We start from the raw sequence: 12,221 nt of genomic DNA, 5'->3' as shown, positions 1-12,221 counted from the left end.
AAAAAGTAAGTCACCATTTTTCCAAGTCATTTAACTCGTGATTAGGTTGAACCAGATTAACTTACTAGAGTTTACTATTCTCTGATATTTTTTTCTTAAAAATTTTTATATATACGAGGAATTATTGTGTATTTTGTAAGTATTTCAAAGTTTTAATTCAAATTAGTCCCACATTAATTAAATGAGAAATATTAAAATTATTTTACTTTTAAAATCAGAAATTTTATTTTATCTGTAACTTTTGTAAGTTTCTAACGGTCCATATGTTTTATTAATCATACTTTATCTTTTACAACAAACTATCTTTTTTCTTATGATTATTTCTCGTCTCCAATTCATTCAAATATTTTTCTCTCTTCTCCTCTTTTGACTTGTGTTAACAAAGGAGTAATCTACTAAAAACACTCTTACATATTAAATTCCTTATTACTGTAGTTATGTTACCTGTGTTCAATTCAGAAAAATCTGTTATGTCCTCAAAGACTTTCGCAATATTAAAAAACTAATTACATTGGGAGACGAATAATCTTCTTCCTTTTCTCATAATTTTTACAACAGAATTGGCCTGGGAATTAGGCTGGCTGACAAGTGCCTGGGCAAATTCTAATCAACCTCATTCAATCTTGCTCTTTTTTTTTCACTTTGTTTTTGTGCTGACTGCTTAAAAAAAATACTTATGCAATCAACATTAACTAATTGTTTGAAGTAACGATGCATTAGTTATTATTTGACTTAAAAGCATACTTGACTCTTTCTATTTTAGAAAATCCTTACAGTTACGAGGTCTTTTGAAAAACATCTTAGTACTAGCATGTTTGTGAATATAATGTAAATGAAGAAGGTAACGTATCGTTTATAGATTTGACGACGATGATCACCATGTTTTGCATGCCAATTGTTGGTTTAGTGGTGGTTCCATTAGTTAGATGGTACGGAAGAAAGTTGAAGTGATGTATTTTGGCTGCTTCAGGTTCCCCAGCTCCAGCGTAGAGTGGGACAATGAACAGCCATTGATGGAATTGTTGGCCACTCCCAATCCATCAGATTTAGTCAAGTATAGCTGTCTAGCAACGGGGAAAAAAGGAAAAACATAAGAATCAAGACCAACCACTGAACTAACGTTTAGACACCAACCTTTCAACCTTGTTCATCAAAATCTACCTCCTAATATTCCCGTCCTTAAAATAGTTTAACATTATCTATGCTTTCCCGTGACAAGAAAACAATGACATAGAATTCAAGGCTAATAAATTTCATCACCATGCATGCTTCTGCCATATCAAGCAAGTCAACAAAAGCAATCATATACTGAGAATTAAAGAGAATACTGTCAGCTTTGCTTTATCAAAACCAATACAGTGTACCCCAATGCCAATTCATGATGGACAGAATCAAGGTAGCACTCCATATATATTTTAAATGATACGTCCAAAGCAAAAAAGTGTCTTGGGCTGTACACAACCATAAAAAAATTTCTTACATGAATGAAGAAATTGAGGCTGTACACATATATACTACTATTTTGGACTAGACACCAACAAGGGAAGGTCGATTGAAATGTCGAAGAGAAATAACATTTGCATCAAGAATTTTCTTTTATTGGAAAATTGTGAGGGAGTTGAAGAAGCTCTAGATGGATTATGAATTTTGTATCTCGTGTATAGGTTGAATGAAAAGGACTAAATGGGTGACTATAATTCTTGTGGTTGATGATCCAAATGGCCTGAGACATTATTAAAGAGTGGATATAGAGAAGAAAAGCAAGAAAAGGGAAACTTGGAATACGAGCTCTGGATATCAGGACATGGCTCAGGAATCACATGCTCAGAGAAACCAATTACATTAGAACAGAACCATGAAGGAGATGGCTCGGAGCTGAGAGAAAAAGTCACGTTTGAAAGACAGATTGTTGAGAATGGTGATTCAACTATTCCTGAAAAATTCCCAGCAACACTAATATTTGCCCCAATCACATTCTTGAAAGTAATGTCACCAACAACTGGAAGTGAACTAGTGTCATACTTGTCATCTGGATGGAAACCGGAGTATCCTGTCATGCTTATTCCCAAGCTAATATTTTCCAATTCTGCATCAGAAATGAAGATGCCTCTCATATAGCCACCTCTACCCCTAGTTGTCTTCAGTTCAATGCCAATAGGAGAGTTGAGAATATGAAGCTTTTCTGCAATAATAACAGATATTCCCCCAGACATCTCACTTCCAAATGCCAAGCCAGCACCTGATGATGATTGTAGGTAAACATTACTGATGTGAACATTTGAGGTTGGTTTTCCATAGGCAATGCCATACTGATCCCAACCACTCTTCAGAACAATTGCATCATGACCAGTGCTAATGTTACTGTTCTCAATGCATACATTCTGAGAAGAATCTGAAAGTTGCAAAGACTAATGAATCATGATGCCCCAAAAAATAACTAGTTTACAAAATAAACTCCAAGGAAGGCAATGCAAGAAACTGTCACTAAGTGACTAAAGTGCATGTTTAAAATATCAAATAAATGAGAAACGCCTATAAGCATTGAAGAAACAAAATCACGAAGTGTGTTAAAGGGACTAATAAACCAATTAACAGTAAACTATACTTCCTTGTGTTATAATTAAAGCGCTTATTGGTTGTGAAATAAAGGTTATAATTCAAAGGTGTGTAGCTTGTGTGCTGTATCCTAATCAGGTGAGAGATAACTATATTTACCTGGAACTATACCACTTGTGTAAGGGAATTCGGCTGGTGCACGATAAGTTATGTTTTGAATTTGAACGTTGCTACATTGTGGAAAGAACAAAGATTAAAAAGGAACAATTTCCTTTGAGAAATCATTCAGTGAACACAAATATGAGTTACTACTACCTGCAATATACTGGATGGATGCCCCAAGCAGGAGAGTCTAGAAATGTCAAATTGGAAATTATGACATCAACAGAATCAACAAATTCTATAAGATTTGGTCGAGTGTAATTTAAGGAATTAGAATTGAACAGCTTCCACCAGATGGAGCCTTGCCCATCTATAGTTCCATTATCACCTGTTGCATTCATTAAATATATCAATTTAAGTAAGGCAGAATTGCATTGCCTATCCTAAGAGAGAAATAGTTAAACGATAAAAAGAAAATTCTTACCTGTTATTACCACATCGCTTAAATTCTGCCCATAGATCAAGCTGCGATATCTCCCAATTCCTCTGCCATAAGAAGGGAGGAAATCCACTATATCCCAATGAGAATAATCCTGAAGTGATTCAAGATAAATACATATATATATATATATATATATATATATATATATAAATTTTTTCAAGAGTGGGCAAAAGTAAGTGCTTTATTAAATATTCTTCATTAGTAATAGTAACTTTTCAGGATGCAGAAAAATCACATCATCTATAGTTCTACACTACCACAGCTAGGCAAGGTTTAGAAGAAAATGACATTAAATATTTGATTCCATTTTTTCCTCTATGGTACTTCTACTATTCTACATGTGTTGTTCTTTGCTGTTAAGAAGGCACTAGGCGTGGCAGAGACAAATGAAATGAAACCTGAGATGCAATGATGGTAGCTCCTCTCTCAAGGAACAAAGTGAGGTGATTGGTGAGATTAAAACTCCCAGTTAGCCATGTGCCAGAAGGAACATATAGTTGGGCACCACCTTTGTCAGCAAATGACTTGAGATAAAATATTGCATTTTCGAACGCAACTGTGTTCAGTGTTATTCCGTCTCCAACCGCCCCAAACTCCAAGATCGACACACTGTGAGGTCTAGCCTTCAATGCATTCTGTTTACATGGTCCACCATTGTCTTCCCCATTGCTTTCCACGGCAGTGCTTATTGCTACAAGTAAAAGCACTGCCACCTAACAAGAAGATAGAAAAAAGGAGTTGAATTAAAGTGCAATTCCATCTTCACATTAACAACCTATTCAGTTGGAATACTTTATAAAAAAATCATAACCTACCCTCTAGAGATATGCAAATACTTCATCACAAAGAAAACCGAACATGTAAATCAATCAAGCAAACCGTTTAATTTTAACAGTGAAATTCCACTTTCCAATTGGACAATATTATGAAAACAATATTGTACCATACCTCTGTACCGTACCACTGAACTACTAAGATCTCTACATAGACAAGAAAAAGCAATATCTCAACTAACCTACCTTAGCGTAGTAACCAATCTCTAATTGTCTCCAAGGAATTCTCATTAAAGAAAAAATGGATACTAACAAGATATTGACGTAATTTATGATGGCTACACAGACATTTATATATAAACTTGGAAGTGTACTGTAAAAGCCAAACACTGGAATAAACATCAAGGCCTATTGTAAGTGCTTAAGTGAGTGAAACAAAAAACTTTGCAGGCTATCTGAGATTCAAAACAAACAAACCCCGGCTTAAAACAAAGTAAAAGAACAAAACTTTGGTTTAAAATTTCTCATGGTATAACAAGACAACGTACTTACTAGCCCCTTCATGTGTGCAACAAGTTGAAACTGAAATGGCGCAAGAAAGTTCTGAATCGAGTGCAGGAACAGTTGCATGGAGTTAAAGAGAGGGAGCGGGTTAGATGAAGAACATAAAATACAGAACAAGAGAAAGAGAGCACCGGTATTTCGTATATAATGCTACTAGGGAAGTACTCTGTACTCATAACAAATAAAATAAAGGATGGTAAGAGAAAGAGACAGCTAAAAAGGGAATGCAGAATGCCAGCTTGTACATCTCTATTACCTTGTACATTAACAAATTTATACGCATCCATTAAGGAAACTAATATAAAGTTAATAATAAACACGGTTTTTCTTCTTTCAAATAATAAAAAAAATACACGGTTTTTCCAACTGTAATAAACAATACTTCAAAGAATCTTAATCTTATATCTCGGCAATATTTTAATTTTGATATACCATGGAAATGTATCAAATTGACAAAATTAAGGTATTTCCCATGGCTCATGCCGACACAGATGGAGATTCAACAGGGTCAATATGAATGTGTCTTGAGGATTTAAGACTTGAGACTTGAGGGAAATAATAATAGTATTGTACAATCGTTGATTTTATTAATTAATAATTAAACTAATTGATTACGTAATTTGCACTTAAGTCACGTGCCGTCTGAGCAACTGACCTGTCTGCTGTGAGCAAATTTCTACCTACGAACTCATTATTCGGAATGGTATCATTAGTTTATTTTAGATTTAATTTGGTGACGTGACTTAAAAATATATGTGAAACCAACTAATTACTTAATCATATGCACATGATTAAAAAAAATTAAATTCTTACCAAATCAAATTTCAAAATAATAATTTTAAGAATTTAATAAATATGTACTGTTGGGTAGTTTAGTATGGAAAAATATATTAGGAATTAAAGAATGTATTACAAATTTTTAGGCGTACTTATTTATGTTTCACGTACCAAGTTAAAAATTTGTTACCTTTGTGCAAGAGAGACATAAATAAAACCTTCATTCTAATATATCATATATTCAATGCAATTTTTGGAATAAAATGATTGACAGGAAAACAAAATCTGCTTCGCACCTACCACAATTATCATCCCTTACTATAAGTATTTTTACCCTTTTAGTAATAAGGTAAACAAGATTGGGGTCCCTACATGCCTTTAATTTGCTCTCTCAAAGGAAAGTTTCGCGTTTTAATTAGTTTTTTTCTTCAATGCTCATAAAAATTTATGGTGTGTGGAAAAAAAATTATGGAGCATGAATATAAATAAAAAATAATTTTACATTTTCAATGTAATTAAAATAATTTTTCTGTAAATAAAAAATTTCAAGAGCTTAAAATTAATTAAAAACTAAAATTAGAAACCTCAAAATATTTTTATCCTTAAAATAAAATTAAAATTTATATAAAAATATCATATAAATATGTCTATTTATGTAATTTTACATTTTAAGATACAGAAAAGAAAATGGGAAAATTATGGAAAAAAGAATAATAAAAATAAATGAGATAGAATAAAAGTTAATGAGAAATAGAGTAAACTAATTTTTATATGGATAAAATAAGAAATAAATAAGTAAAAATCGGATGGTATAAAAATGGATAAATTAATTTAAAAAACATTTAAATCTTTTTAATTAAATTTTTACTCAACTGAAAATATTAATAAACCTCATTTTTATTAAAAATATTTTATCTTATCCTCAAATTAATTTTTATTTTTTGAAAAAAGCTTTTCATTATGTTTTGCAACTGTGCTGGCAATTTGTCAATATAAAGAAGAAAATAAAGGCAAAAGAAAGACATTGAAGTTTTAGATCTGTCGTCTGTTCAGAATTTCATTTCTCGATTTGAAAAATATTTAAATGGTGTGTATTAGAGAATTTTTTCTTGTAATTATCTCAACTAACCACTGAAACTGTATATATCTCTTCCGACCTCGATAACGTTGGCATGCTTAAGAAGGTATGGTTGAAGAAATAAAGGTCCTGAAGAACAGAAACTGGATAGTACAGAGAGAGTCAACACACGGTTGCTGACATCCTTGCTGCTGGGGTTCGAGGCGGCAAATTTCCCAAAAGGGAGTGTTTTTACAAAATATTTCTCTAAAGGGGGTCCTTTCAAAAAATATTACATGTGGACTCTTTTTAACGTACTTTGCATGGATAATATAGCAAACTGTCACTCCTAGTGACGAGTTTGCTGGGCACAGCCATGTGGCACAGAAAACGCCACTCGTAGTGGCGAGTTGCCCAGCCTGCAAGTTATCACCATGACTGGCGAGTTAGGGTAGGCTTTTGGTGCAGGCCTAAAGGAGAGTTGCAATTGCAACTTGCGATTTGAGTGCAAGTTGCAACTCCCATTGACAACTCCCATTGTATAATTAAATTAGTTTTATATTTTATTTTGTAGTTTCCAGTAAAATAATTTGTATGATAATTTTTTTAAGTAATTATTAATTAAAACTAAATGTCAGATTTCAAGTAATTTTTTTAAATACATACATAAATTTAAATAAATTACCAATTTATTTTCCGATAAACAAAGTTCAAAGCTAAAACAAATGTCACAAATCTTCTTGATTAATTTTAATATAAAAAATAAAACTCTTTTCAAAATTCTGTTTTCTTCGTTGAGTTATATTTGAAAGGAGAAAAGGATTTTAGACTTTTCGTAGAGTTATTCTAATTTTGCGGTTATCATTCACGTTTAACAGTTAATATGAAGGGAATTTTAAAATTTACTATTTTTTACCATATACGTCTAGTGTTTATTCTTATTCATGTCTACTATTTATTAAATTTAAATATTTTCCAGTAAAAAAAATTTAAATTTCTGATATTGATAATTTTTTGTTACAAATCAAAATATATTTAAATAAATTACCAATTTATTTTCCAATAAATAAAATTTAAATTATATTACACAAATAAATTTTAAAAAAATCCCAAAAATACAATGGAAACAGTGTGAGGAAAACTGATATTTGAGTATGTATTTATACTGCCCTAAATTGCCAATGGGAGTTGCAACTTGCACTCAAATCGCAAGTTGCAATTGCAACTCCCCTTTAGGCCTGCACCAACCTGCAAACACTGCAAAAGCCTGCACCAAAAGCCTGCCCTAACTCGCCAGTCATGGTGACAACTTGCAGGCTGGGCAACTCGCCACTACGAGTGGCGTTTTCCGTGTCATGTGATTGTGCCCAGCAAACTCGCCACTAGGAGTGACGGTTTGCTATATTATCCATGCAATGTACGTAGAAAAAAACCCCCATGTAATATTTTTTGAAAGGACCCCCTTTGGGGAAATATTTTGTAAAAGCACCCCCTTTGGAGAAATTTGCCGTTGGAGGCTTGCCCTTCTTTTCTCTAGTCTTGTTGTCCTTCTTCTTTCCCACATTACCAAAAAAACTATATATTCTTCCATATTTTATTCTCTGAAATGATTAAAACGATTCCTAAAATAGTTAAATAGTTTACAAATTATTTATTGTCGATCAATTTAGTTATTGAAATTGTAATAAATGATTAAATTGACCCTTAAAATAAATATAAAATAGCACAATGGTTCCTAAAAATGGAATGGGCATTAAATTGGTTCCTAAATTAAAAATACTTAACCATAATTTTTGCCTTCTGACTTTTAAATTTTGTTGAATTTTGTTCCTAAGGTTTTTTTACACGCATTTTGCCCCTAAATTTATACTATATTTTTTAAAAAAATTCCTTAACATTAGTTGACTACCTTCTACTTTCAAATATTTGTGCATTTCACCCCTAAAATATAATTAAGCCTTTAGGAAATGGTGAAAGTATTAGAGAGGGGGTTTCTTGTGTCACTTGTGTGTTTGATTTAGGTAAATCGGTTTTCCTTCGAGATTAATTTTAGATATATTTTTATATATTTGATTTTATGTTGAAAAATAATTTAAAATTATGTCTAAGTCTATAATTGATTATGGATTGAAATAATTTTTAAATAACTATTTACGTTGTATGATAAATTTTATATTAAATTTTACTCCTAACTTTTTATAACAAAAATATTTAAATATAAATCGTATCACTTCAAAATCAATTTTGTAAAATTAATTTTACAAACATTCATCCTAACACACACTTAAATGTCACTAGCTAATATCCTTTCCATCTCCACAACTACCGATTCCATTAATTCATTTAGTTTATATATAAAAATATACCATATATCATTAACGCATTTGTTAATTGCATTTTTGTTTGCCAAATGTATGTTTATAATTATTATATGAAATATATTAAAATTAAGTTGATAAAAAACATATTTATTAGATACATATTTATTTAAATTATAGAAAATTATTTATTAAATTATATAAAATTATTTATTAGTTGCAATTATACAATATCTTATAAATTTATTTATTAATTATTTTAATCTTTGATTAGCTATCCTGCAAATAAAAGAGTGGAAGATGTGTAAATAATTTATAAACAATAAACATATATTTTTAATAAATAATTTATATAATAGATTGAAAAAATTGTATTAAAATAAGAATATTTCATAAATAAATTTATTGTCTTCTTTTAATGTGTATTATATTGCCACGTCAGCAACAATGTCCTATTAGTTAGGGAAAATTTTGCAAAATTAAGCAAGTTTAGAGTCAGAATATGCTAAAAAAAATTTAAGGGCGTAATTCACAATTTTATTTTAAAATTAGGAGGCAACAAGTCCGTTAAGCCTTTTTAATTTTAGGAACTAATTTAACCGATCATTTCAATTTTCAAATACTAAATTAATTGATAATTTATAATGCCAAAAATCATTTTGTCATTTATTTATTTTAGGGACCAATTTTTCCTTTCATTACAATTTCAATGACAAAATTGATTGATAATGTAAAATTTTAAGGACTATTTTACTTTTTTAGAAAAATTGGGAAGCAATTTTGCCACTTCACTTCTCTTTTTCTCTTATTTTTCCTTTTTTATTCTTCATTTTTGCTACTATTTCACTTTATTTATTTTTTTATTTCTTATTTCAACTTAACCAAGGAGTAAAACTAGTAGAAATAGTAGGGACTGATGCATTATTATCATTTTTTTTAATTTAACGGGAGATTCATTTTAGGACTTACAAGAAAAAGAGTAAGAAGAAATAAAAGAATAAGGAAGTGAAAAAAGGAGTAGAATGCACTATGAATATGAATTATCAAATATGGATTATTCATGTACTATTATTTAACTTAGTTAGCCTGTAACCAATATGAATGTATTTGGATTTTACTTGAAAGAATTCAAAAGTATTTTTATTCTTAAAATGACAAATTTTACTTTTTATACATATTTTGTGCATTAAAATTTGCAATATCGTATTGGAATTCAAAAAATACTTCCCAAACATTAATTTATACATATATTAGATATAATATATTTATGCAATTTAAGTTGCATTTTTTTTTTCCTATACTCAAATGTTTGTACCATTGTGAACCAAAAGATTGGCTCCACGTGATAATTGAGTGGAGATAACTGGTTGAGGAGGCGATAGTTGGAAGCAGATCACGAAATGTGCGGTGGCTATGTTGCAAGACATTTTGATTGGATATATTTAATTCGGTTCAGACTTCATAGGTGCACATGGAAGGCCCAGTACAAATGCTTATTCAGCCACTAGATCACTAATAAATAAATTATCATATGTCTGATTTGAAGAAAACAAAATGAATAAAGGAATATTTTTTATTTTGTTGCAGAGAAAATACAAAATAAACAATTAATTCTATAAAATTAAAATTAAAAGTTTATTATTTTTATTTTCTTTTATATTTTCATCCTACCGCACCAAACATATTCCCAGTGTATATTATCTATTTTTTTTAAAATAATATATAATGTAAGTATTCAAAAAATATTAAACAAAGTTAAATTTACAATAGCTATATATTAACAATAATTTTAAGACTACCACGGTTTTATTAATAAAACTAGCATTTTAATTTGGAAGTAAGGATAATTCTTATATAATTAAAATTTACAATAAATAAATATTATTGAATATAAAAAACACATTTTAGACTTGTAATCAATAATTTGAATTATAATATAAATTTATTTTAAATTATTAATAATTAAAAAATTATTAAATTTTTCTTCAAAGATAGAATTTAAAGATGAAGATAATGTCTCTAAAAAAATTAATTCAGCAATTGGTTGAAGATATCTCAATGAAAAAAAAAGGAATATTTTCTTTTTGAATTTTAGTCCACTATCAATTTATTGTTCTCTTGTCTTAAAGCAATCAAACACGTGCTTGCTTAGCCTGGCCAAGTCAGCCAACTGCACTAACACTCACACACATGTGCGCTTTTATAGATTTGGCAGTACATTAATCACAATTCATAGGCTATTTCTTGTTGCAGAAAAAAAATGTTAATCAATATCTTTAATTTAAGGAATTAAAAAAAAATATTAAAATATGTAAAATCATGTTATTTATGATTTTTTTATGTATTTTTATGATATCCATAATAAATATTTTTTTCTTTTAGATTCTCAATTACTGGTTAACAAAATTCTTAGAATTAGATAATGTGTTTATACTACATTCTCTTTATTTTACCTTGGGAGAAGAGAAGGGGAATTAAGATGCGCAGGGATAGAATTTCTGCCATTCTATCTAGTGTAACGCCGCGTAACACTAACACTGGCATCGTCCGCTCCTATATTATATACTGTTTTAAAAAGGTGCAATTGGCCACTGTTAAGGGCAGAGAGGGCCCCATCCTTCATCCTCAGCAGAGAAAGAGATAGAATCCGAGGATTCGTTGCATAATGCAACTTCCATCTACTTGATTGCTCCACGCTCCAGTTCAGCTGCTTTTCTAGTACGTAACCAGGACTAAAGTGATATGTATCTGATTACTTGGAAGAAAAAATATCTTCCTGAATCGGTGTCATTGTGTTATCTTTGATCCAATATGATTCATTTCGTTATATTAATTTTCCATGGCATTCCACTGAATCACTCTTTTCTGAGAACATCAGCTATATCAGAAGTTGACTATAAAGTGTGTTCGATGGAAATCAACTATAGAAATATAAATTATAAAATGGAAGAGAAGGTTTTCAAATGAACAAGTTCGCTTAATTGGGTTTTATTATCACTTAGCCGAATCCAGCCTAGACAAACTACAAAATTTAAATGGCCCATCATCGTATGGACCCAAAAAAGAAGTGAGAGAATATCGCATCATCACACAGATTAGGAAGACAGAATAATGCAATAACACTTGGATTGAATTTGATCAGATCCAACCATAAACAAGTTGGTATTTTTTTTAATCCAAAAAAAATTATATTACATAATTAAATTTATTATTATATAGAAATTAATTATTAAATAGTAAACACGTTAATTTTTAATTTATATAATTTATTAATTATTAAATTATCCTTACTTTTCTTTTTTTATTTGTTGCTTATATGTTTATGTTGATTTTATTTATGTTTTCTCGTATTAATATAATATTTTATTTTTATCTAAAATAAAAATAATATATTACCATTAAAATCGTTAATTTTATTAATTAAATATTAGTACAATTTAGTTTCTCTTGAATACTTAATCATTCTATATTTATAAAGTTTTAAACAAATAAATTATTATTCTAAAAAAATATATATTTTTAAAATATTTAAATCAATTAATTCAACTTAACCTAACTTATATATGATTGAA

General features: G+C 29.6%; 1 protein-coding gene across 1 annotated transcript; it reads right to left on the bottom strand.

The window, feature by feature from the left end:
* Positions 1-1,146: 1,146 nt before the first annotated feature.
* LOC100815184 (probable polygalacturonase) lies at positions 1,147-4,697 on the bottom strand. The gene is made up of 6 exons (XM_006604665.3): positions 4,486-4,697; positions 3,559-3,873; positions 3,143-3,251; positions 2,872-3,046; positions 2,716-2,786; positions 1,147-2,392 (listed from the first exon to the last, which is right to left on the bottom strand). The coding sequence occupies exons 1-6, from the start codon at positions 4,561-4,563 to the stop codon at positions 1,692-1,694; spliced, it is 1,449 nt and encodes a 482-aa protein (XP_006604728.1). The 5' UTR covers positions 4,564-4,697; the 3' UTR covers positions 1,147-1,691.
* Between the last annotated feature and the right edge of the window lie 7,524 nt (positions 4,698-12,221).

Source organism: Glycine max, chromosome 19 (genome assembly GCF_000004515.6).
Source record: "Glycine max cultivar Williams 82 chromosome 19, Glycine_max_v4.0, whole genome shotgun sequence".
Lineage (NCBI taxonomy): Eukaryota > Viridiplantae > Streptophyta > Magnoliopsida > Fabales > Fabaceae > Glycine > Glycine max.
Note: the sequence above shows the minus strand (reverse complement) of the source record. Positions and strands in the feature narration are given on the sequence as shown.

Bases quoted from the DNA above. Each gene is read 5' to 3' on its own strand.
- LOC100815184 (XM_006604665.3), bottom strand. From the start codon at position 4,563: ATGCAACTGTTCCTGCACTCGATTCAGAACTTTCTTGCGCCATTTCAG. The intron at 3,047-3,142 runs GTAAGAATTTTC...TGAATGCAACAG, and splicing joins AAGCGATGTGGTAATAACAG to GTGATAATGGAACTATAGAT. The intron at 2,787-2,871 runs GTAGTAGTAACT...TCCACAATGTAG, and splicing joins ATCCATCCAGTATATTGCAG to CAACGTTCAAATTCAAAACA.